This window comes from Tubulanus polymorphus, chromosome 9, assembly GCF_964204645.1.
Source record: "Tubulanus polymorphus chromosome 9, tnTubPoly1.2, whole genome shotgun sequence".
NCBI lineage: Eukaryota > Metazoa > Nemertea > Palaeonemertea > Tubulaniformes > Tubulanidae > Tubulanus > Tubulanus polymorphus.
The window spans coordinates 8,144,653-8,172,015 of record NC_134033.1 but is presented as its reverse complement, the minus strand read 5'-3'; the positions used below and the strand labels follow the sequence as shown (position 1 = coordinate 8,172,015).

General features: G+C 44.3%; 2 protein-coding genes across 7 annotated transcripts in view; both read right to left on the bottom strand.

The window, feature by feature from the left end:
• LOC141911050 (uncharacterized) overlaps window positions 1-27,363 on the bottom strand; it is a 73,758-nt gene that overhangs the window by 39,573 nt on the left and 6,822 nt on the right. For 3 of the 4 annotated variants that reach the window (XM_074802011.1, XM_074802007.1, XM_074802009.1), the window contains exons 4-12: window positions 26,823-26,998; window positions 24,717-24,839; window positions 17,996-18,243; window positions 17,300-17,537; window positions 15,489-15,701; window positions 9,151-9,306; window positions 7,159-7,305; window positions 1,844-1,959; window positions 1,405-1,515 (exon numbers count right to left, since the gene is read on the bottom strand). In XM_074802011.1, coding sequence (XP_074658112.1) covers window positions 1,405-1,515; window positions 1,844-1,959; window positions 7,159-7,305; window positions 9,151-9,306; window positions 15,489-15,701; window positions 17,300-17,537; window positions 17,996-18,243; window positions 24,717-24,839; window positions 26,823-26,998 — 1,528 coding nt within the window. The remainder of the gene's footprint in view (window positions 1-1,404; window positions 1,516-1,843; window positions 1,960-7,158; window positions 7,306-9,150; window positions 9,307-15,488; window positions 15,702-17,299; window positions 17,538-17,995; window positions 18,244-24,716; window positions 24,840-26,822; window positions 26,999-27,363) is intronic. The other variant, XM_074802010.1, reaches the window with a different exon arrangement.
• On the bottom strand, window positions 18,476-24,459 carry LOC141911049 (uncharacterized). 3 transcript variants are annotated; one of them, XR_012619961.1, is made up of 3 exons: window positions 21,981-24,459; window positions 18,836-21,943; window positions 18,476-18,588 (listed from the first exon to the last, which is right to left on the bottom strand). XR_012619961.1 is itself a non-coding variant. In XM_074802006.1 (3 exons), the coding sequence occupies exons 2-3, from the start codon at window positions 24,202-24,204 to the stop codon at window positions 19,917-19,919; spliced, it is 4,251 nt and encodes a 1,416-aa protein (XP_074658107.1). In that variant the 5' UTR covers window positions 24,205-24,211; window positions 24,321-24,413; the 3' UTR covers window positions 18,623-19,916. The 3 variants fall into 3 exon arrangements, 2 of the variants coding, with proteins under 2 accessions (XP_074658107.1, XP_074658106.1); XM_074802006.1 differs by lacking the exon at window positions 18,476-18,588 and having other exon boundaries at window positions 18,623-21,943; window positions 21,981-24,211; window positions 24,321-24,413; XM_074802005.1 differs by lacking the exon at window positions 18,476-18,588 and having other exon boundaries at window positions 18,623-21,943.

The following is a 27,363-nucleotide window of genomic DNA, read 5'->3' as shown; positions in this document are numbered from 1 at the left end:
CCCATGAAAGAATGGTTGTCGCCAACTTCGCCTAGTGCCCCTATAATCTTTAAAAGTGCCCCTTAACAATTATACAGAATATGGCTAAGTGCCCCTTCATTGTTAACAATCGGCAAAAATTGCCTCGTCTTCACATTTATCCTTATGTCGTGTGCCATCTTCCAAACCAAAAGTGCCCCTAAAATTTTCAAAATTAGGCAAAAAAGTGCCCTTTTCTTCAACATTTTCCGCGTATAGTGCCCTCTTCTAAAGTACGAGTGCCCCTTTAGCCCTCCCTGAAAAGGCAAGGACAAGGTGCCCTCATCTAAAGCATGAGTGCCCCTTGCAAAAGGAAAGTGCCCTTTTTAATTTATCATGATTAAAGGCTTTACAAATATGATTATCTCTCCTCACTTTCTCGGCAGCGGTATATACCGATTAATTTTATAATTATGCCCGGATTACGGACACGGAATTAGCGGTTGCTGAAATAATGCCGTCAAAAATATTGCCGGTGAAATTTCGAAGGGCACTTAAAAATTCGAGACCGTATTGGGCAATACGGCTAATACGGTCTGGATCCGCCCCTGATCATGGGTTATATAAACACTGTACAATGAATATACGCGGTTTTCTTTCTTTTTTGATTTTTAACATTAGTTAATTTAGAAACATTTCCAAACTATAAGAAACTATTTTTATCAACATCCTAAATTCAAATTGGTATATGAGTGTAGCCTAACATAAATTAATATTCCATTTCATCATGGCGACCTTGAACTCTAAACATCGTCCGTTTAAAATGATTTCGAAAGTGTGGCCGGTGTATAAGTCGACCTACGTTTTTTGGACATGATTTTTGGTCTCAAAAACTCGACTTATACACCGGAAAATACGGTAGGCCTATTATATTTGCATGCACATGTATGACATGTACATGTTACAGGATAAAATCTACTTGCAGAAAAAAAACTAATTTTGAGAATTGCATAAACGCCGCTCAAAAACTGAGGTTATCGACTTAGGGAAAACTTTTGTCAGAAGATCTAAAGAAACACTAAAGATGATAATGCGTGTTTGAAATTAAGATTTTTTCAGCTGTCTAAACAGCAGCTTAACAAAATTTTGACAATAGCATTTTATTTTGGTGCAAAGCCATTGCAATAGAAGCATTTTATTTTGGTGCAAAGCCATTGCAATAGACAGTAGGGTTGGAGGGTCTGCAATCTCTCACGATTGATAAAACACTATATCTGTGTTGATGCAAATCCCACAATGATAACGAAAAAGTTGAATAAACTACTAGCTCAAAGTAACATTTTCGTACTTTTTCCTTATCATTGTGGGATTCTCTCTACGTCTGCAATCTCTGTTGTTATTGTACCTTTATCCTATTCATCCACAAGGCAACAATTCCTTACTTACCCTTCTGGAATTGTCTGTTTTCATCGGTTTTTGCAGAACCTTTTTCTCCACTTTGATAATTGAAGGTGAACCTTTACTACCAACATCCTGACGTATAAAACTTACTAATTCCTATAACCAAATAAAAACCATGTTTTTCATTTACGCTGGCATTGGATTGAAGACCAGTTGTAGTTCAACCTTACAACTTAATGAGTCACAAAAATTCATCAAACTCAACAATCATACCCGGTAAGATAGTACGTGTCAAATTTAACGATATCCCAAAACTGTAACTCCATTAGAGTGCACAATGCACCCTCCATTACAAAGTTTTTATTTCTATCTACGTTACTAACGTTTTTATTTGGTAAGTTTGAACAGTTTAATTCACGCTCATAAACCTTATTGCCCAATGGTAGCAGAAGTGCTCACTATGTTGATTGTCAAAGAAATTTACCTTAGCTCTCACCTTTTCAAAAGGAGTTCCCACAGCAGAAGACAGTGTTGATCTCGCAGCTGATCCATGCCCTTTAGCAGACTGAGCCTTTTGAACGACAATCACATTTGGTTTATCTGGAAAATTTCATGAAACCAAAGAATATAACGCAACCATCAGGATTTCAATAGAATGAAAGAATTAGCAAGAAAGGAAATTCTTAATATAGACTTTCCTAAATTTACATTAACGTCAGTAAGTATTACTTCTTACTATGACCACGGGATACAGTCTGCTCTTGGCACAATTGCCTAAAACCCATGACAGGCCAATTAAGTTGATCATGCAGTCCATGGGGTACAAGCCTTGCATCCACATGTCAATAGTTGTTTTGAAGCAGACAGGACCTCAGTCTAAGCATTTTCAATTCATCAAGATTTCCATTACAGGTCATTATTCTAAAGATTTAGGATATGCGTGCTTGCCGTAAGTGTTTTACCATGGTGCCTGCAGTTGCTAGAATCCTATGCAGTTTCTTGGGAAACTTTTAACTAGGCCACACATGAGGCAAGGTTTCCATATACATATATACGCAGCTAGCAGTAGCGAATAGATAACTATAACAGGAGTTCTTCCGAAAAAGAAATATAGTTCCAACTAGATAACTAAATCAACAAATACTCAACGCTTTCTGACAAAATTCAATAGGGATAGAGATTAACAGAAGCACGAGAACCAAAATTAAATGATCAAAATCTTTCTGTCCTAATGACGGGACCTAGCTAGTATTTCATCAGTGGAATCATTCTTTATCTTATTTTTGTCAAATCCAATTTGCACAAGACCAGTTGAAATGCTTTTTAAAAATCCATTGCGCATTTCTACGTATTCTATTTTAGCTTAATTCATAGGCATTAATTGAATCGATATCACGGTGTCTACATACAATTCTACATACAATTTTAGTGAACGGCGATTCGAAGTCATTGAGAATCCATGCGTTGTGTATTCAAATCATTGAAGCACGCGCCACACACCATGACAGTCACACTCAACAGAACTGAATACATTTCATTTTCACTCACTCATTCAATCACAAAAACTGATGAGAATTCATCAATTTTGCAATCTTGCAACTCACTGAACGAGCCAATGGACATAGAATAGTGCGCCAGTGTAGTTCCCCCTCCCTGGTTTAAATTCATTTCAACCGTAATTTCGGATATTGCCACTTCTGACCTGGTAAGGAACATCTTTCATCATGCAATAATTGATAGAATAAACAGGGTAGCCACTTTTATCTATTCGACCGGCTTTTCCAAATCCAATCAATTAACACTGATTTTTCCCTGATTATTACCTTTTTTTCATAAAATTCCACGACTTATTTAAAGTAAAAAAAATTCCTTGACTTTTCCCTGATTTCGAAGTAAGTAGCCACCCTGATAAATGATCTGAAATTTGTCACGAATAATCCGTTTTTTTTCATTTACAAGACTCAGTTTCATAGTTCAGTTCTCAGATATATCCGACTTCACACACACATGAGTTTAAATTAATTAATTTCAACCTTCAACCGATTCCAGGATTCTTTGTTTCATTTTCAAATAATAATTGTTTGGAAAAATCCGATTGATAGTTACCAGTTTTAATAGGACACTGGCACGCATCACCAAATTGCATGACTTATCAAATTATCAATTGTACATTAGTCGAAATTAGATGATTACTTTCAACTTTGCACAGAATTTTTCCAGCTCCTGATTTAAAACATTATCGTACGAGCCAAGAAAAAGATATAAGATTGAATTTCTATTCGGTGCTTGGTATACTCATCATTAATAATTGTTTAACTGAAGGGAGGAGTTGTTTTCAGTTTCGCTGTAGGCCTTCCACATTGAAGTGAAGGAAATTAATCAAACATTTCAACAATGAAATCTAAAAATTTCGTGAGATTCCTTCGTGAATTTTTTAAACATCACAAAAATTTTCTCATTTTCATTATTCGTAAAAGGTATTTGTTATCCCGAAATGGCAGATTCGAGTTCAAATCCAACAACGAGCGGCGAAGAACGAGAAGTTTTTCTGGATGACAGCGGATATGACTCGGCAGATAAAACGGGAGCCAAATATGTGAACAGTACAGCCATTCCAAGCGAAATTGCCGATTCAACAACAGTCACGGTGGAACCAGACTCAACCGGAGTGGAGGTATCCGCTCCGACGACTCCGGAAACTACTGACCGGTTGCAATTTGGAGCCGATGAAACATTTATTCGACAACGCGACAGCGTCGGAGAAGCGTACTCTACTATCATCATTTCTCCGGAACAACCCAATAAAACGTACACGGTCCTCGGAGGAATTAAACCATTGAATTCGACGAGTACAAATTACGCCGATAAGGGATCATTGAATCGCTGTCAAATCCGGCGACCTTACTCCAACTGGCAATATGCAACTGGTCGAAACGCTCCTTCAACTGGAACACATTACCCGATGAATGCGCGTACTCCAAGCGATATATTGAACTCGTTTGCAATAAATCCGGAGTTTGGCGATTTATACGCGACGCTGATGGACGATACGCCGCGTGTGTCATACCCGTACGAGTTGATGCGGATGTTGCTGCACGACCTCGAAACGCGTTTAAACGACGTCACCTCATCAGTCGAACTGATGTTCGAAGCTCTGATGCAGCGCGCTGATGATTTAACGTCGCTGATGGATCTTTACGCATTTTACGAATACCAACACCGTGAGATTGACTACGAACACGTCGAACGATGCGGCCATATCACATACGTCGCTGACGCCGACCGTCTAAAACGCGACTTCCTGTCGGAGAAACTTCGACTTGTTGAACGTGTCAAGCGTAGTTTGGATTACGTCGCGTACTCAGCCACCAGAAAACCGACGACAGTGCTGCCTTGCGGGTCGGAATCAAAACGGCGTCTTTTTGGCAAAAGAACCGTGTGCATTCTGAAAAGTTGGTACCGATGCAATGAACGCCATCCGTACCCTAGCCCGCGCGAGATCACGATACTGAGCAATGCCACTGCGCTTACCACCGATCAAGTACGAAAATGGTTCGCGAACAAACGCGTACGGAGCCACGCGACCTTCACTAACAACAACAATAAATAACATGAACATCGTGTATTAAAGAGTTCTATGACAGATCATCCGCTCGTTATGGAGGTAATTCACTCAGAATATCAGATGCCATGGAAAATGTTTAAAATTCTTTTGCTACTCCAATTCAAGGAGCCATGACCAATTGCATGGAGAATATCAGTCGGTCCCACATGATTCGAGGCAAGCAGAATCGACTGTTTCTAATGTAGATGAATTTTCGAGGCCTTTTCTCAGTAAATTTTTCCGAAAATCAAATGTGCTATTTTTGATATCATATCATTATAGATTTGGTACACTTAACTAGGCAATATAGGTTTTCATACGTGTGCATTAAGTACATATTCAACCCCTCAGTTGAATTAGTCAACCCCTCAGTTGAATTAGTTCATATTTGGTGATATCAATGAAAACAGTACTGGCAACCGGACTGTAATGAAGTTTTTATGACGATCGGTTATTACCAAGGGGTCATGAGGTTAATTCAAGTTCCATTACTTCTAATCACGAATGAAACTTAACGGAAGCTTTAAGTCGTAAAACAGCCACCTGTATTCTACGATTTTTTGTTAAATTTGGGATTGTTTTTGTTCGCTAACCTAAATACGTTTAACAAATAACTCATTAACATTAAGGTCTTGTCTAAGCAAGGATGTTTACATGTAAAACATCACCCACTAGAAAATCACTTCATAAATTTAGTTTGAATCTCATGTATAATGTTTCAATAGCCATGTATCTACTTTTTGTGCTAAATTCTGTGCTATTTTTTCACTTATATTCATATTTTGTTCATACAAACGTTGTATTTTGGTACTTCTTTTTTCTCAACTTTATTTAGGCCTACTTATACATTAAAATTTGAATGAATTATATATTTACAGTATCAATAAATATTTATTGAAAAAGCAGCGGACTCATCTTATGTCAGATTGTAGGAGATATCGTTTCGATTCTGACAAAACCATCCAAATTTGAGATAAATCTGCGATAACAGTCAGTTCAACTCTCGAGAACCATTCAACTCAGAGATAAACATTCAACTCCAAGATGACAATTCTAGATTACCATTCAACTTATGAGATTACTGTTCAACTCCAAGATAACAGTTCAACTCCAAGAAAACAATTCAAGTCTGAGATAACCATCCAACGAATGGGAAAATAGTTAAACTCTAAAGATAATAGTTCAATTTTATAGATAAGCCTTCAACATTAAGATAACTATCAACATTGAAATGACCGAGATGAGAACCTATTAAATCTGCCCCCCCCCCCCATACTTTTACATCATTTTTGGACTATTTGGAAAATTGATATTTTTCAATACCGAAATCCATTCAACTCCAAGATAACCAATCAACTCTTGGGATAACCATTCAACACTGAGAAAACTATTTAAAACAAGTTTGTCACTTGTTTGTTGACCAGATCGAAATTCAGGACGGAATTACTCATCAAAATACGACCTAAAACAGATCTTTTCATTCAACTAAAACTGAACACTTTATTTGACTCTTAGGTTACCTGATAACATCATTATCCAAGATGCCATCACCTGAACTAGTAGAGATTGCTGTCAGACAGAGACAATTTGGCCCACTTTAAACTGGCCTTGATCAACATTGGGTCAAATTTGGCCTGTGCTTAATTAGACAGCTCATTCACACGAAAATCACTTGTTCGTTAATACATTGCTATCAAAACAATGCTGAGGCCAGCAAGGTGAGTCACTTCAAGAATCCATTAACATTCACATGCAATAATTTGACCAGTGTTTATGAATAAATAGGCACGGCATTTTTGATCAAGCCAAATTCAGCACCCTGTCAAACAGGGACTCAATTGGCACCAATGTGAATGCTTGGCTCGCAGCTAATCCGATATGTTTCGAATTTTCCTCACAAAAAGTTGGCTTATAATGAAATCACACAACAGATTCAGTACTTAATAATAATAATTGTAATAATAATAATTTTATTTTTCAATTTTGAATTATAATAATCGTACAAAGTAATACAAATACAAAAATTCAAGATGGAGGGAAACATGAAGAAACCCGTTAAGGTTTATATGATATTCATGCCACCCTCGTACACCCAATCACACTCTCTTTCACACCACATTAACACAGAAAATATTTAAGTGCCAGATGGCAGAGACTGGCTAAGTTATCGAAACATTAATTAGGGAGATACTTACTGCCGCAGGTTGAACCTGTAGCCTTCACGGCCGTTATCTGCAGCGTTTTCGGGTTCACCGTGACGACATTCGGGGAGCTTTTCGTCGCGACTACTTTGCCTCCCTGTGTTGTGATATTGAAGACCTTACCGGCGAGTTGTGACGCGTCTGAAAACCAATGAGAGAAATTGTTAGGAAAATCTTATTTTTTCAAAAGACCAAAATCCAAATGGTACGTAGCCATAGGAATTCAAAGCAGCTTCTACCTAAACTTAAGCACCCAGTTTTAATAATTGTCAGTTGAATATGAATTCAAAAGCGTCGAAAATTTGCTGTTTTAAGTGAAAATTAACTGACAATTTTCAAATTTGGGCCCAGCCCGACCAACGTATCTTCAATCAACACATCCAGATTGAGATGAATGTGTGTCTAGATTAGATAGAGTTATTTACAGTTATTAGGTGAGTTTTTTTTCAGATGCGGTATTCCAATTTGTTGCTTCTCGGTGTCGACGAAACCTCTATCATTGTTGTGTGTCTACACCAGAAGAACCCAGATTAAACACGCAGGGCTGCCAACCTCTGAAAAGTGCTATCAGTAACTAATTGAACTTTTTTCAGTAACATCTTATTGAAATATGAACGAAAATGTTCAATTAATCATTAATCAACAATAAGACTCTCAGCAACATCTTTCATATCTCTGTATGCATCAAACAAATTAAATCAGTATCTCTCGTTATAAAATAGTAACAATTACTGAAAATCAGTAACGGTTGGCAGCTCTGAACATGGATTGATTGAGACCTGGATACCCTGTCCTCTTGTTAAATACAGTTCATAGTTAAGTACAGCTTATCTAAAAGGCGATGTAAGGCCGTGTTCAGATGGCGAGCTTGTAAAGTGTAGCACTTTTATTTAGTTGGCCCGGCACTCGGGCCGGTTCTAGAATCAAGACTTAAGTCTAAAATTTGTCTTTTCAGACACAGAGATGCTAGGGCCAAAGTACCAAAATTCCAGAATTTAGAACGGGGGGTCAGAAAAATTCTCCCCCAGGAAAAATTTTGCGTTTTTGCATCGCCGGAGATGCAGTATCACGATCGGCATCTTTCATCTGAAAATACGACGGCAGGCATTCGTTGTGCTTCACATCCCTCGCTGCCTTCTTATGCCGCGCGCTATCCGGGTTACGAAGAATATCTTTTTTCCTGCCACTACCGTATTTGACCGGGTTTACAAACGACGCAGTACGCCACGCCAGCTAAGTCTAACTTACGAATGTAGTTCGATAAGTAGTCCCCATTACTGTCCTTACACTCTAGCCAGTGCCAGTTAAATTTATTTTTTATACCGCTGTCAATTGCCTTTATATCGGCCGACTCCCGACTGACAATCTTTCCGTGCGTGCTCATTTTGCAGACCGTCCCGCTTGACAGCTGCAGGCAAAAAGAAAGTTACAAAGCTGCGTGCCTCAGGACATAGCACGCGCATGGTTATAATTAAGATGATATTTATTAAATATCATCTTAATTATTACCACGTGCATCTTCACATTGTTGGCCATCAGCGGTATGATATACAACGCCGCGTAAAGATAATTGGAAATGGCGTCACAACAGTGGCGCTCCACCTACGCACGCACAGATACCACCACAAGCACACATATATACATTGTAGCAGAACATCCTCGGAAACGGAGACCAAGAAAAAATAACACAGAAGCGACGACGAGTACAAGCAAACGAACGCTTTTACGGTCCGTGCCATTACTGGTCACCGCGAGGAATTCTCACCAAATTTCCGGAATTGACATCGGCGATCCTAAATTTCCGGAATTCCGGATATTTCCGGATAACTAGCATCTCTGCAGACAGGTCTGAGGTTGTAAGATTGGCTTTAGAACTATGATTATCATGGACTGGACTTTGCCTATGGTCACCCTAGATTTGTCACTAGCTTCATACCCCTGGCTGCCACTGCAATGAATGTCCCATTCCCTACTACTTATACTTACTGGAGACAGACGTGCCCGATTTTTGTCCTACGATTGATGTCGACTGCGAACTGCTCGATACGACCACGACCGGGGATGAGCCACTACTGGATGGTTTTGGTAGGATTTTACTGGTGCCAGCGCCACCGCTCAGAGCATGCGTTATTATCTTCATTCCTGTTAACAGTGAAAACATTGTGCAGAACATTTCACATTTGACTGTAATTCCTATTTTTTTTATTTGCAAGAGTCCTGATCACAATTAGAGGGATTTGAGCTGAATTTTAATCGAAGTGAAATAATCCCACTTAATCTTAAGCACAATTTTGTACACAGTCCACAGTTGTGAGTTAAAATTTAACACAGGAGTTAATTCACTGAAAAATTACAATTTTTGGAACTAAAATTTGTATTTCCGAGTAGTACTTACCCTTTCCTATGGTTTTTGCCAATATTTTCTAAATTTGGATTGATCGCCAATGGTTTTTCTATACGACCCGGCCCTGCGGTATTGCATTTAGCCACCGGCGAAATCCGCCATCTTTTTACATCATAGCAGACGAAAAAAAACAGCTATGCGGGGCAGGTGGGCGGGATTCCAACCATAGGAAAGGGTAAGTACTACTCGGAAATACAAATTTTAGTTCCAAAAATTGTAATATTTCCGTCGAGTACTGTACCCTTTCCTATGGTTTTTGCTTGACTAGCCTAGCACAAGGATGGTGGGAAAAGGCAGATAGAAAAACCACCCCGCTCAAACGCAAGGTAAGAGGGAAAAAGAGAGCACTTACCCAAGCCCGGAATGGAGCACTGTAGCACAGGGAAGACCGGTTGGCCACAGTGAGTCCGTCCAGCTCAGGGGCCCCCCCAGAATTTTGCGAAATTAATACTTGCAGATATGAGCCCAAACTATGTACAAGGATACACCCCCTGTGATCCTGATAATGCAACATAAATATTCTACACTAAAGGGTCCGATCGGAAAGAACGGACACCTTGAGCCATGACAACAGGACCAAGTGAAGCTAATGAGCCTAACTGGCCTGAAACATCCCGTAAATAAAATGACGTGAATGTCGATGGAGAATTCCAAAAGGCGGCACGACAGACTTCCTCCAACGGAGCACCCGAAAAGGCTGCGCAGGAAGTAGCCATAGACCTCACTTGATGAGAAACCACTCCCTCCGAGGAAAGATTCTCCTTCAATAAAATGTCCTTGATCAGTGAAGAGACCCATCGGGCCACTGTGTCCCGCAAAATATCACCCTTTAGGTGATCCAGCAGCGGAATAAATAACCGCTCCCGTGAAACCCTCCGTGAAGCAGAGCGATCTAAATAGCAACACAACGCCCGCACAGGACATAAAGTCCTGTCCGGGATGCCCGGTTCCACTCGATGTTTTAGGGCTTCAATTCGCCATTGACGCCCAACCGAGCCTGGTCGTTGGTTCTTTGCCAAAAATTCCAAAGCAGGCCGCAGCGAAACAAATTCCTTCGCTGGCCCTAAGACAATATGACCTTGTCGGACTGAAAGCGCATGAATCTCAGAGCGACGGGCCGAGCAAGCCAAGAACAGCAAAAATACAGTCTTTTTTGACAAATTTGCAAATGACGCTGCCGAAAGAAGTTCAAATGGAGCCTCCATTAACTTCTTCAAAATTACAGACAGATCCCATGGTGGAACTGTCCTTGGTACCCGAGGCCGGGAAATAGAAAACCCTGCAACCAGCTGGGATATCCGATGATCCCCTGCTACATTTGGCCATCCAGAAGCACGCAATGTATGAGAAATCACGGAGCGGTAACCTTTAATAGTTATGACCTGCAAACCTTTTACTACAAATAGGTGCAGTAAAAAATCTGCCAATTGAGCTGCAGAGGGTGAGCATGGATCAATTTCCCCTGCAGCACACCAATCCGCAAAATGACTCCATTTGGCATCGTAAATGGTACTTGTTGATGGCCGCTTAGATCCTGCGATAAAGGAGGCAGCCTGTTCTGAAAAGCCTGAAGCTGACAAGGATCGCTGGACAATGGCCAGGTGAGCAGATTTAATCACTGGCTGTTTGGATGATGCCGAAAGTTCCCCCGAGACAGAAGCGATGGGAAATTCGGAAGAATCCTGGGGTTGTCGCACAGTAGGTTGAGAAGTGGTAGGAACCATTTCTGAGCCAGCCAACATGGTGCTACCAGAACTATGTTGCAATTGACTGATCTCTCTATTTGATCCAGTAAGCGCGGCAGGACTGGTGTGGGCGGGAACGCATACGCATGTATCCCCGACCAGTCCAGAGAGAAGGCATCGACGCCCCACGCTTCCGCGTCTGGAAACGGGGACACAAACAGAGGACCCCTCCAATTGAACCGGGTAGCAAACAGATCCAGCAGCGGATTGCCAAACATGCCCCAAACCTGATCGGCTACTTCTTGGTGGAGAACCCATTCTGTCGCAATAGCCTGACCTCGACGAGACAGAGCATCGGCCATCACGTTCCTTTTCCCTGCTAAATGTGCCACAGTCAGGGACACGCCCTTTGTCTGGCACCAAAGAAGAATTTTGGCCGACAGACCTGTGAGGGTTTCTGAATGAGTGCCCCCTTGGTTCTGAAGGTAAGCCCTCACTGTGTGAATTGTCTGTGGCTAACCAAACGTGGTGGCCCTCCACTCTCCTGTGAAAGAACTTCAGGGCCTTCCACACGGCCAGCATTTCTAGGAAATTTATGTGGTTGGTGGCCTCGTAGCGAGACCATCTCCCGGCTTTGACTCGGTTCTCCACATGTGCCCCCCATCCTTGGTGACTGGCATCCGTGAATACACGAACTGGAGCCTCTAACGGGGCTAGTGACACCCCGAGCCGAAGATTCATAGTTGCCGCCCACCACTGAAGATCCGGACTTAGATCGGTTGGAGGTACGGGAATCAAGGCCTCCCAGTTGCCCTTCGACTGAGACCAGAAGACCTTCCAATATTGTTGCAAGCGCCTGATTCTGAGGCGGCCTAAGGGCACCACCAGACCCATGGAGCTGATGGAGCCTAGAAGCCGTGACCAGTAACGAGCTGTTCTCGGGGTTGTGGACACTCCCGCTACAGCTTCTTGAAGTTTGGCTACTCGAACCATAGACGGAAAGACTTTGCCGATTCGGAGATCGAAGTCCATGCCGAGATAAGTGAACTGTTGGGCCGGCGTCAACTGAGATTTTTCCCTGTTTACGCGGAACCCTAGCTGTTGGACTAAGTCCAAGACTGAGGTCATTGCCTCCCGACATTCCTGAGCCGAATTCGCGACTATTAACCAGTCGTCGAGGTAAACGAACAGTCGAACACCCCTTGACTGAAGTACCTTCTGAACTGACTTGACCAACTTGGTGAAAACCCACGGGGCCATACTGAGGCCAAATGGAAGAGACCTGAATTGGAACTGGCGGCCTTTCCACTTTATCCTGAGAAATCGCTGAGATTTTGGGTGAATTGGAACCTGAAAGTAAGCATCTTTCAGGTCCAATGAACCCGCCCATTGACCCGGACGGAGCCCTTGAATCACGTCCTTGGGCTTGGTCATCCGGAACCTTGGAATGTCTAGGTGCCGATTGAGGGATGACAGATCTATCACTGTCCGTTGACCCCCTGTGGCCTTTGGTACCATGAATATTCGAGAAAACCAGCCGGGAGAAGTTTCGTTGCAAACTGGTTCTATCGCTCCCTTCTCGGCCAATTCCTTGAGAGCCGGAGAGATTAAGGCCTCCTGACCTGGTTTTGGCCGCATGTCGGGAGGTGACCTCATCAGGCGCGGTCGCCTTAGGAAACGGAGACGGTAGCCACGAGAGACGACCCGGGAGGGCCAACCGTCTCCGAAGAGGTCGGACCAGTGGGTTGCTGCCTGCTGCAGACAACCTCCCACTGGTCCCAAGAATTCATTTCGAGTTTTTCCGAAAGGAAGAGCCCCTTTTTGGAGCCTTCCCCTTGCCTCGATACGAACCGGAACTGTTACGACCGGACGAGGCTTGACACGATTGTTGAAGTTGCGCGCTAGTTCTCCAACCGGCATCCGAAGCCGCCTGAGAAAGCGCTGAAGTTTGAGATGGTCCTGCTTGCGTCCGTGCCGAACCTTGCGCCGCCGCCTTTGGACCAGAACGCTTTTTCCACGGAGTTCGGGGATTGGACTTGGCCTGAACCTCCCGAATCTTCCTCAGCTCTGCGGAAACCGGAGCGCACCAACCGGAGAAGAGACGTGAAGACGTCCCCAATGGGGCTCTCAGCAAAGCATTGGACACCATATCCGGTAGACGAGTTTTGGAACTGGAGTCCATCACTGACTGACGGGAGGCTAACACAAGATTAGCCTGACCCCGAACCGACAACGGAATTACATGCGAAACAGACCGAGCCAAAGATTGGATAATCCGGTCCATTCCCTCCAGTTTTAGGGCAACTGACTCTGGGTCGGAGCCCGCATGAACGGCGGCGTGAGTCTCGCGAAGCTCACCCGTCAACACCTTAAGTGCCATATCTTGAAACGAACCAACCCTGGTAAGATTGTCCAGGATTGACGTCATGTCCACCAAACCGGACTTAGGCGAACGAATACCCGACTGGGCTGTAACAGTATCCGGGCTGATCAAAGTATAATCAGCATCCAGGCAGTTATGACTGTGATCCACAGCACCTGGAGTTGCGTAATACGCCGAGCGAAATGCGCCTATAGGTGGATCGGTTGAACTAAAATATTTCCCAGATTTCATACCCCGTTCTGGCGGGGGGAAATGAAAATGTTCCAGGCCGACATTCACCCCATAATTGCTTATCCAATCGAGCCCATTCTCTCGAAACCGCTGACGATTCCCGTAAAACGTTAAGATCGGAGTCAGGAGGGCGATAAGCTTCCATTGACTCACCGACCAGAGGAGCTGCTGTGGGCTTAGCGCGAGTTGCCCCGTGCTTGACAAAGAACTCACTTATCATCACTCTAAATGGCATGTCCCCCGCTGGTTCGGATAAAACTGAACGGGACGGAGATACATTGCGAGCCAGGGAAGCCCCCATCGTCTGGGGCAACCCACAATTGCTCGCGACAGAAACGACCCCAGAAGACGTCTGGACCGGACAGGTGCCCGAACTGGACCGATGCCCAATCGGACCGGACCGGTACCGACCGAACCGGTGCGGGCCGTTCGCGACTACCGCGGCGCACGCTCGGTTCCGAACATGTAGTCTGAACTGGCCGAACCGGTGAAGGACCAGAGACCGGTGAATGACCGGAGACTGGTGCCGGTGAACCAGCGTTCCTCCCAGGTGAATGGAATTGGGAAGCGGATCGTACCTGAACGACCGGCGACCGCTCCGCTTTACGATAAGAAACAGGATTAGAAACGTCGGTTGGCACGTCGGCCGAAACCGACGAATCCCTGCTAACTCGACGACGATCTCTTAGTTTAAGAGCCTTATCGGCCCGAAGCCAAAGGTCCTCGGACCACACGTCGCAAATCTTGCAAGGATTGCTCCTTGCACATATTTGACCGGATTTGCGCCTGCACGACGCACATGTATCGTGGTTGTCCCAGGCGCCAAACAAATGCCCGCATCCCTCCCCGCCACGATGCTGACCCTTAGGAGGGGGTGGCATAATTATCCTGTTACAAATCAAAACAATTCAATTCAATCAAATTATATTTGTAAATAAATTTCTTACGGAAAAATAGAAACTAGGGATAACCCCCAAACCGAACGGACTCACCGTTATGAGAGTGAAAACTCCCTAATATCCTAATTCCCAGATTTTTACGGCGAAAAAATCCAATGCGTTCTACTGCGAGAACGCCAAGAAAAAAGATGGCGGATTTCGCCGGTGGCTAAATGCAATACCGCAGGGCCGGGTCGTATAGAAAAAACCATTGGCGATCAATCCAAATTTAGAAAATATTGGCAAAAACCATAGGAAAGGGTACAGTACTCGACGGAAATAGAACTCATTATCTCTAACGCACAACTTAACTAGATCCAGATGGTTATTCTGAAAAAGTTGTTCTGAGTTAACTCATCTAAAATGAACTCATTTCAACTCAAGAGTTAACTAATGGTTCTCCTGAAAAAGTTGTTCTGCGATCGCTCTCATGAATTTAGATTTAACGCATATCATTACTAAATCAAGTTTCTACATTCTGGACTGTAATACCAGTACAAAGGCTCACACTAGTATTCCTGAAGGTGAATAATAGCCGAAAGGTCAAGTAACTGAAGGAAACACAGACCTTATTATAACTTACAGTGCAGGATTTCATATCAACCAGGACCTATAAATAACACTGACCCCTAGGTTTTCATAGATCCCTACAATAAACATGAGTGATAAGCAATATTTCTTACCTTTATTAAAATGAAGACGGCCTCCTTCCTGTTTGATTTGTATTGTCGGTTTATTAGTGACCTGTTTCAACTGAATACCGGACACTGGCTGCATGTTACCGGCCGACGACTGCTGTAAATGCACCGGCTTCGGAGACGCTAGTTTTGGGCGCTGAATCGTCGTCAGTCGAGGCCGTATTTTTGTTGTTCCCATCGCAATCGATGAGTTGTTACCTGAGATAAAAAAATCTGTAAAAGTGAAAAAGTTGGGAAAATCTAATGACACAAGATCCAGTACCACAGTTGTGTGGGTTTAATTAGAATCTAGATCCAGTTCCATAGTTGAGTGGGTTTAATTAGATTCTAGGGCCAGTTCCACAGTTGAGTGGGTTTAATTAGATTCTAGATTTTAGTGGGTTTTTACTTTAGATCCAGTTCATCAGTTGTATGGGTTTGATTAAGACTTTGAAACCAGTTTCACATTTGAGTTGGTTTGATTTGACTCTGGATCCAGTTCAACAGTTGAGTGGGTTTAATTAGATTATAGATCCATTTCCACATTTTAGTGGGTTTAGACTTTAAATCCGTTCATCAAGTGAATGGGTTTGATTAAGACTTTGAACCCAGTTTCACATTTGAGTTGGGGTGATTTGACTCTGGATCCAGTTCCACAGCTGTATGGGTTTAATTTCAGGGTTCATAGTGACCAGTCTCATGCCACGACTTTCAAGGACCTTTCTGACCCCAAATCCATGACCCGATTCCAACTGTTCATCAATCAGGCCCCAGGACATGTCCTCGACTGAACTAAAATGACCACTTAAAATGACCCCCATTCTCCACTGACTGTCATTTGTACCAGTCTTGTAAACTAGACCAAATGATAATGACCAGATCTCATATAATGTGTAGGGCATCAGTACAATTGCCCCCCCCCCCCGGGACAATTGCCCCCAAAATTAAATCTTTTTAATCTTAAAGTAACACAGATATTTACGTCTAATTAATTAGACTAAATGAACTAATTCTAGCTAATTACTTTAGGACTGCTTTAAAGTCTTAGATTGGCTAAAGTAACACTAAAACTAATTCCAATAAATTAGCCAACGTTAACTAATGCACTAATAAGTGGACTTACTAAATTTTCTTTAATTTGGTAAGTGAATCATAATTACACAAGGACTGATTTAAAGTTTTTGATCTGCACACAACATCAGTAATTCTATATCTTATAAATCTATATTCAATAATATACAAATGAATTTTTAAGTAAAGTATTTGGGTGGTGAGAGAAATCCCACAATAACAAAGCCAAAATTGAAAAATTCTATATGATTGTATTTGAGGAGCGACGTTTCGGCTAACAACTGTTAGCCATCATCAGGCGTTTCTCTCGTCATCTTCATACACGGCTATTGTGTATCTTCTCGTCTAATTTGGGTGGTGTTAATCCAAATCAAAAAGGATTTTATTCGGGGGCCATTGTTCGGGGGGGGGGAGTGGGGCAGTTGTCCAGGGGGCAATTGTCCTAGAATCATAATGTCTATATACAATAGATTTTGTGCGTGTAAGGCAGATGTTATTCAAGGACCATGACATTGATTCAAGGACTTTGGAAGCCATTCCATGACTTTCGAGGCCTTGAATTAACCCATTCCCATTCCATGACTTTCAATGACCGCTTTGAACACTGTAATTTGACTTTGAATCCAGTTCCACAGTTGTGTGGGTCTATTTTGACTCTAGATCCAGCAACACAGTTGTGTGTCTAATTTGATTCAGGTTCCAGCTCATATCTCATCTGGAAATGAACTTATTGAACACTCACTAACCTTGACTATGATGCGCAGTCGTCTGCTGAGAGTTTGTCGCCACGGTAACAATGTTTCCAAGGTTGCCATTGTTGGAATTCGGCATGACAGCGGAAGGTTTCGGATAGCTGGTCACTGAGCTCGTCGAAGTCGCGTTTAACGAAGATTTCATGATCGGAACTGAAGTTAGTTTATGAGCAGACGGAGTGACTGGATGAGATGTTGTCGGTCCTGATGGACTGCTAGATACTAGAATAACCTAAAAGATAAGCAAATCGTAGATTAAATACTGTCTGTAGGACAACAACCAGTCAAGATTCACAGAGTTAATCGACGAATCATGCAGCATATCAGGTTGACAGGTGAATTCCGTGCAGACACAGATTCGCTGATATAATTCAAATGATCTGATGATTCAGTATGTATATTTCTCTTCAAATTCAATAAATCAATTCGATGAAATTTGCCTTGTCTTTCACAAGCTTAAACCAATAGACAGCAGAATGTCCAATGCACTAGAGTGCCACCTATAGTTTCAAGGGGTCAAACTTTTGACCTTTGATTGACCAAATCTATACAGCGATAGAAAGCCTGTATAATCATCTTCAAAATAACCAATGGTCATGAGGCATTATTTTCAGTAGTTTTCACACTGCATCTATTCTTAATCTTTATACGCTAATTCATACATACATCGATCATTAAAATATGAAATACCTTCTGTGAAGGTGCCGAAGAACTCTGTTGAATGCGCTGCGGACTTTTACTGAACGTGATTTTCATCGGAGCTAAATTTGACAGCGATGATCCGTCACCGTGGTTACCGGTACTGCCTGCTGTATTACCGTATTTCGGCGTTGTTGTGACGATCGTTGCTGGGCGTTGGGCAATGTTTTCCGAAGAGCTGCTGCTGCGTTTTCTTTTCCTTCCTCTAATTTCCTCCTCATCATCAGTATTTAAACCACCTTCGAAGATAAGTAAATTAGTGAAAGCAATTTCTACCGAATGACATCGTGAAACTGTCACAGTACAAACCCCTGTCTTAGTAGACACATCCTCCCTCAGCAGGGATTCAAAACTGATAACATCATGAGACTGTCACAGTACGAACCCTTGTCCGAGTAGACACATCCCCCCTCAGCAGGGATTCAAAATTACAATTTTTGGAACTAAAATTTGTATTTCCGAGTAGTACTTACCCTTTCCTATGGTTTTTGCCAATATTTTCTAAATTTGGATTTATCGCCAATGGTTTTTCTATACGACCCGGCCCTGCGGTATTGCATTTAGCCACCGGCGAAATCCGCCATCTTTTTTCGTCATAGCAGACCAAAAAAAACAGCTATGCGGGGCAGGTGGGCGGGATTCCCACCATAGGAAAGGGTAAGTACTACTCGGAAATACAAATTTTAGTTCCAAAAATTGTAATATTTCCATCGAGTACTGTACCCTTTCCTATGGTTTTTGCTAGACTAGCCTAGCACAAGGATGGTGGGAAAGGTAGATAGAAAAACCACCGCTCAAACGCAAGGTAAGAGGGAAAAAGAGAGCACTTACCCAAGCACGGAATGGAGCACTGTAGCACAGGGAAGACCGGTTGGCCACAGTGAGTCCGTCCAGCTCAGGGGCCCCCCCCAGAATTTTGCGAAATTAATACTTGCAGATATGAGCCCAAACTATGTACAAGGATACACCCCCTGTGATCCTGATAATGCTACATAAATATTCTACACTAAAGGGTCCGATCGGAAAGAACGGACACCTTGAGCCATGACAACAGGACCCAGTGAAGCTAATGAGCCTAACTGGCCTGAAACATCCCGTAAATAAAATGACGTGAATGTCGACGGTGAATTCCAAAAGGCGGCCCGACAGACTTCCTCCAACGGAGCACCCGAAAAGGCTGCGCAGGAAGTAGCCATAGACCTCACTTGATGAGAAACGACTCCCTCCGAGGAAAGATTCTCCTTCAATAAAATGTCCTTGATCATTGAAGAGACCCATCGGGCTACTGTGTCCCGCGAAATATCACCCTTTAGGTGATCCAGCAGCGGAATAAATAACCGCTCCCGTGAACCCCTCCGTGAAGCAGAGCGATCTAAATAGAAACACAACGCCCGCACAGGACATAAAGTCCTGTCCGGGATGCCCGGTTCCACTCGATGTTTTAGGGCTTCAATTCGCCATTGACGCCCAACCGAGCCTGGTCGTTGGTTCTTTGCCAAAAATTCCAAAGCAGGCCGCAGCGAAACAAATTCATTCGCTGGCCCAAAGACAATGTGACCTGGTCGGACTGAAAGCGCATGAATCTCAGAGCGACGGGCCGAGCAAGCCAAGAACAGCAAAAATACAGTCTTTTTTGACAAATTTGCAAAAGACGCTGCCGAAAGAGGTTCAAATGGAGCCTCCATTAACTTCTTCAAAATTACAGACAGATCCCATGGTGGAACTGTCCTTGTTACCCGAGGCCGGGAAATAGAAAACCCAGCAACCAGCTGGGATATCCGATGATCCCCTGCTACATTTGGCCATCCAGAAGCACGCAATGTATGAGAAATCGCGGAGCGGTAACCTTTAATAGTTATGACCTGTAAACCTTTTGCTACAAATAGGTGCAGTAAAAAATCTGCCAATTGAGCTACAGAGGGTGAGCATGGATCAATTTCCCCTGCAGCACACCAATCCGCAAAATGACTCCACTTGGCATCGTAAATGGTACTTGTTGATGGCCGCTTAGATCCTGCGATAAAGGAGGCAGCCTGTTCTGAAAAGCCTGAAGCTGACAAGGATCGCTGGACAATGGCCAGGCGAGCAGATTTAACCACTGGCTGTTTGGATGATGCCGAAAGATCCCCTGAGACAGAAGCGATGGGAAATTCGGAAGAATCCTGGGGTTGTCGCACAGTAGGTTGAGAAGTGGTAGGAACCATTTCTGAGCCGGCCAACATGGTGCTACCAGAACTATGTTGCAATTGACTGATCTCTCTATTTGATCCAGTAAGCGCGGCAGGACTGGTGTGGGCGGGAACGCATACGCATGCATCCCCGACCAGTCCAGAGAGAAGGCATCGACCCCCCACGCTTCCGCGTCTGGAAACGGGGACACAAACAGAGGACACCTCCGATTGAACCGGGTGGCAAACAGATCCAGCAGCGGATTGCCAAAAATGCCCCGAACCCGATCGGCTACTTCTTGGTGGAGAACCCATTCTGTCGCAATAGCCTGACCTCGACGAGACAGAGCATCGGCCATCACGTTCCTTTTCCCTGCTAAATGTGCCACAGTCAGGGACACGCCCTTTGTCTGGCACCAAAGAAGAATTTTGGCCGACAGACCTGTGAGGGTTTCTGAGTGAGTGCCCCCTTGGTTCTGAAGGTAAGCCCTCACTGTTGAATTGTCTGTGGCTAACCAAACGTGGTGGCCCTCCACTCTCCTGTGAAAGAACTTCAGGGCCTTCCACACGGCCAGCATTTCTAGGAAATTTATGTGGTTGGTGGCCTCGTAGCGAGACCATTTCCCGGCTTTGACTCGGTTCTCCAGATGTGCCCCCCAACCTTGGTGACTGGCATCCGTGAATACACGAACTGGAGCCTCTAACGGGGCTAGTGACACCCCGAGCCGAAGATTCGTAGTGGCCGCCCACCACTGAAGATCCGGACTTAGATCGGTTGGAGGTACGGGAATCAAGGCCTCCCAGTTGCCCTTCGACTGAGACCAGAAGACCTTCCAATATTGTTGCAAGCGCCTGCTTCTGAGGCGGCCTAAGGGCACCACCAGACCCATGGAGCTGATGGAGCCTAGAAGCCGTGACCAGTAACGAGCTGTTCTCGGGGTTGTGGACACTCCCGCTACAGCTTCTTGAAGTTTGGCCACTCGAACCATAGACGGAAAGACTTTGCCGATTCGGAGATCGAAGTCCATGCCGAGATAAGTGAACTGTTGGGCCGGCGTCAACTGAGATTTTTCCCTGTTTACGCGGAACCCTAGCTGATGGACTAAGTCCAAGACTGAGGTCATTGCCTCCCGACATTCCTGAGCCGAATTCGCGACTATTAACCAGTCGTCGAGGTAAACGAACAGTCGAACACCCCTTGACTGAAGTACCTTCTGAACTGACTTGACCAACTTGGTGAAAACCCACGGGGCCGTACTGAGGCCAAATGGAAGAGACCTGAATTGGAACTGGCGGCCTTTCCACTTTATCCTGAGAAATCGCCGAGATTTTGGGTGAATTGGAACCTGAAAGTAAGCATCTTTCAGGTCCAATGAAGCCGCCCATTGACCCGGACGGAGCCCTTGAATCACGTCCTTGGGCTTGGTCATCCGGAACCTTGGAATGTCTAGGTGCCGATTGAGGGATGACAGATCTATCACTGTCCGTTGACCCCCTGTGGCCTTTGGTACCATGAATATTCGAGAAAACCAGCCGGGAGAAGTTTCGTTGCAAACTGGTTCTATCGCTCCCTTCTCTGCCAGTTCCTTGAGAGCCGGAGAGATTAAGGCCTCCTGACCTGGTTTTGGCCGCATGTCGGGAGGTGACCTCATCAGGCGCGGTCGCCTTAGGAAACGGAGACGGTAGCCCCGAGAGACGACCCGGGAGGGCCAACCGTCTCCAAAGAGGTCGGACCAGTGGGTTGCTGCCTGCTGCAGACAACCTCCCACTGGTCCCAAGAATTCATTTCGAGTTTTTCCGAAAGGAAGAGCCCCTTTTTGGAGCCTTCCCCTTGCCTCGATACGAACCGGAACTGTTACGACCGGACGAGGCTTGACACGATTGTTGAAGTTGCGCGCTAGTTCTCCAACCGGCATCCGAAGCCGCCTGAGAAAGCGCTGAAGTTTGAGATGGTCCTGTTTGCGTCCGTGCCGAACCTTGCGCCGCCGGCGTCGGACCAGAACGCTTTTTCCACGGAGTTCGGGGGTTGGACTTGGCCTGAACCTCCCGAATCTTCCTCAGCTCTGCGGAAACCGGAGCGCACCAACCGGAGAAGAGACGTGAAGACGTCCCCAATGGGGCTCTCAGCAAAGCATTGGACACCATATCCGGTAGACGAGTTTTGGCACTGGAGTCCATCACTGACTGACGGGAGGCTAACACCAGATTAGCCTGACCCCGAACCGACAACGGAATTACATGCGAAACAGACCGAGCCAAAGATTGGATAATCCGGTCCATTCCCTCCAGTTTTAGGGCAACTGACTCTGGGTCGGAGCCCGCATGAACGGCGGCGTGAGTCTCGCGAAGCTCACCCGTCAACACCTTAAGTGCCATATCTTGAAACGAACCAACCCTGGTAAGATTGTCCAGGATTGACGTCATGGCCACCAAACCGGACTTAGGCAAACGAATACCCGACTGTGCTGTAACAGTATCCGGGCTGATCAAAGTATAATCAGCATCCAGGCAGTTATGACTGTGATCCACAGCACCTGGAGTTGCGTAATACGCCGAGCGAAATGCGCCTATAGGTGGATCGGTTGAACTAAAATATTTCCCAGATTTCATACCCCGTTCTGGAGGGGGAAATGAAAAAGTTCCAGGCCGACATTCACCCCATAATTGCGTATCCAATCGAGCCCATTCTCTTGAAACCGCTGACGATTCCCGTAAAACGTTAAGATCGGAGTCCGGAGGGCGATAAGCTTCCATTGACTCACCGACCAGAGGAGCTGCTGTGGGCTTAGCGCGAGTTGCCCCGTGCTTGACAAAGAACTCACTTATCATCGCTCTAAATGGCATGTCACCCGCTGGTTCGGATAAAACTGAACGGGACGGAGATACATTGCGAGCCAGGGAAGCCCCCATCGTCTGGGGCAACCCACAATTGCTTGCGACAGGAACGACCCCAGAAGGAATTGCCGCCTCTGGGACCGGATCCTCATTGAAATCAGACCCTACCGCAGCATCCAGGAATTCAGAGTCAGAATTCCGAAAAACTGAGTGGGCTGGCGAACTTCTAACCGGACAATCAGGAATAGGCTTACCTGTTGTAGAAGTTGCAGCAACTTGTTGCGACGAAGATAACAAGTTTAAAATTTTCTCCTCAAATACATGGAAATCCTTCTGAGTCAGGTATTTTCCAGTATCCCGACGATCATGCCGACTTCGGTGACGGTCCCTCGAACGGGATCGTGACCTACTAGAAGAATCGCTTTCATCGCTAACCGACGTCGACGAACGATGAGAAGACCGACGGCGAAACTTCCGACAATAACGATCGTAGTCCCTCTCGCGATCAAACCTTGATCTGCGAGAAGGAGATCTTGCTCGTTTATTACGCTCCCGGCGTCTAAATCTAGTGGGAGAGCGAGCTCTATCCCCGGAGCGACGATCAGAATCAGACGATGAACGTACCGGATGTTTTGTACCGGACGACGTCTGGACCGGACCGGTGGCCGAACCGGACCGAACCGGACCGATGCCCGACCCGGACCGGACCGGTACCGACCGAACCGGTGCGGGCCGTTCGCGACTACCGCGGCGCGCGCTCGGTTCCGAACATGTAGTCTGAACCGGCCGAACCGGCCGAACCGGTGAACGACCAGAGACCGGTGAATGACCGGAGACCGGTGCCGGTGAACCCGCGTTCTTCCCCGGTGAACGGAGTTGGGAAGCCGATCGTACCTGAACGACCGGCGACCGCTCCGCTTTACGATAAGAAACAGGATTAGAAACGTCGGTTGGCACATCGGCCGAAACCGACGAATCCCTGCTAACTCGACGACGATCTCTTAGTTTAAGAGCCTTATCGGCCCGAAGCCAAAGGTCCTCGGACCACACGACGCAAATATTGCAAGGATTGCTCCTTGCACATATTTGACCGGATTTGCGCCTGCACGACGCACATGAATCGTGGTTGTCCCAGGCGCCAAACAAATGCCCGCATCCCTCCCCGCCACGATGCTGACCCTTAGGAGGGGGTGGCATAATTATCCTGTTACAAATCAAAACAATTCAATTCAATTCAATCAAATTATATTTGTAAATAAAATTCTTACGGAAAAAAAGAAATCAGGGATAACCCCCAAACCGAACGGACTCACCGTTACGAGAGTGAAAAACTCCCTAATATCCTAATTCCCAGATTTTTACGGCGAAAAAATCCAACGCGTTCTACTGCGAGAACGCCAAGAAAAAAGATGGCGGATTTCGCCGGTGGCTAAATGCAATACCGCAGGGCCGGGTCGTATAGAAAAACCATTGGCGATAAATCCAAATTTAGAAAATATTGGCAAAAACCATAGGAAAGGGTACAGTACTCGATGGAAATACTGATAACATGATGAGACTATCACAGTACGAACCCCTGTCCGAGTAGACACATCCTCCCTCAGCAGGGATTCAAAACTGATAACATCATGAGACTCTGTCAGAGTACAAACCCTTGTCCTAGTAGACACATCCTCCCACCCTAATAACTCTTCGTGATTAGTTCCTACCTTTGATGTGAATAGACATTCCACTTGGTAATACAACCACATTTGATGTAGGGCTAGCCGGTCGGGCTAATCTGGGGATATTAGTCGCAGGTGCTGCACTTGCTACCAACAACGGAGCTGACACTAAGAGAGAAAATAAACATACCTAAAGTTAACTAATACTGGTTATTATTAAGGTTATACAGTAATAAATCAAATTTCATATAACTAACTTTGATTTTCTCACGGATTGAACACCCAGCCAAATGGTGAGACACTTTCACTTCTATTGTCACCCAAGCAAAATCTTAAACACGGTTGCAAATCTTAAGATTTGCTTTGCAAATCTTAGGATTTGCTTTCCTTGCCGATGTTAGTTACTTAATTCCAATGTTTTCAATTAGATTTTCTGTGTTCCCAACTTAAGAGGTACCCCAATGTATCATAATTTGCCTTCTGTGTACAGAAATAAACTAGAATGTCGCTGACGACTGATGGCCCCACATCAGGTGAATCGCCTGAGTGTAAAATACACCCCGAGTGTATGTCGACCTATTTCTCAAGGCAGGAAATGAAAAATACAAATCGGCTTCCGGTGACCTTGACCTTTCACCTACAGGACTCGAAATTCACTTAGTCACTCAAGGTCTCTAGCGTAACCCATCCACTAAATTTCACAAAGTTATCTTATACCGTTTATGAACTAAGAGCCCGGAAATGAAAAATACAAAACAGCTCCTGGTGACCTTGACCTTTGACCTACAGGACCTAAATGTTATCAGTTACTCACGGTCTTTAGGATAACCCATCCAAAAAATGTCACCAAATTATCTTAAAACATCTATGAGATAGAGCCCGGAAATGAAAAATACATAACAGCTCCTAGTTACCTTGACCTTTGACCAACATGACCTGAAATCTAATCAATTACCCACAGTCCCTAGGATAACCCATCCATAGAATTTCAGTAAGTTACCTTAAACCATTTATGAGTTAGAGTTCGGAAATAAAATTCACGAAATGGCTTCCTGCGACCTTGACCTTGGACCTACAGGACCCCAAAATCTTATCAGTTACCCACGGTCTCTAGGATAACCCATCCATAGAATTTCAGTAAGTTATCTCAAACCATTTATGAGTTAGAGCCTGGAAATTAAATTCACAAAATGGCTTCCTGCGACCTTGACCTTGGATGTACAGGACCCAAAATCTAATCAGTTACTAACCTCATACAGCACAACACAACTGAAAAATCTGTCGAAGGGTTTAGCTGCTGGGATACCACTGCGATCAACCACTGCGGACAGACGGACGGACAGACGACAAAATGAATACAGTATGCCCCCTAAATATGAATACTACCATGAACTGGGCCATGAATTCCATTAACTACTTTTTTTGATGAGTTAAGAAGTATTTTTTTTTATCAGAGTCATCCAAACACCCTTAGATTTAAGAGACTTATGTGCACTAACTTGTTATTCCCATCTAAATTTTTGAGGGAAGCTGCCCTTGTATGAATACATCATTGCATGTTATTTTTGCACATTTGTTACAATCAAACTACTGAGAAAATTGCGCATAACATACATGGTCACTAGTCAGGCACGCTGCCCCTAAAATGGTTCTTTTCCAATTTGATTTGCATGAGGTGAATTGCTTCACACTTTCTTACTTTTCTGCTTGGGTTTCATGTCCGATACAGTTGTTTTTTGAATGTTGAATATACTGAATTGGATCAGCAAAAAAATCAAGACGATACTGTAAACACGGAAAACTTCAAAAGACACCAAAACAGTAAGGTTGCAGTCCTAAAGGAACTATAGTAATCGAACAGCAGGGGCCTGTTTCATGAAACAAAATTTAGATATGTTAATAATGACAACCTTTTCATTTTTGTGAAACCGACCCCAGACCTCAGTCAATCTCAGATGGGTTGAAACATTTTAAAAAGTACTCTGTAACCCAGTATCCAGAGGGTTAATAAGTACATGTAATTTACTTAATTATGAATTTCGAGAGACTTCCATTTTCATCCAACCGCTCACATTAAAATTCCAATAGCAAAGAATTATCAAATCTATTTCATTACTAATCCTGTGACGTATGACTCATTTTGTAACTTACAGTCTTTATTTCCCGTTAAACTTGGAGTCGGCATCGACGCGTTTTTAACGGCCTGAGCCGTAGCAGCGTTGTTAGCCGTAATGGTAAACGCAGTCTGCGGAACGAGTCTCGGCATCAGGGGAATCAAACGACGACCTTCAATCATCCATTCAGAACTGACGTTTGGACCGCACATACTGATAAAAAAAATAAAACAAATTTATAAGTAGACAAGGCTACTTTCTACCTGCAGGCTAAAATGCAAAATCACCATGTAAGGCTACATCCTGCACACATTCACCATTTATTTTCAAGTACATGTATCATATCTTGAAAGTGATCAGGTAAAATTGCTGGTGTTTGTTGTCCGCTTAGGCTAAGCTCAGGTCGACTTACGACCGGATCATCTCATCAGAACGGTCTGCGATTTTTACATCAGGAACTTATTTGACATGAAGTAACTTACGACTGTGACGGACTCATCGTAGACCTTTTGTGAACCAAATCGCATGTTCTATTTCTGCGACCCGATCAGATCATTGTAGCCAATCAGCGACGAGTC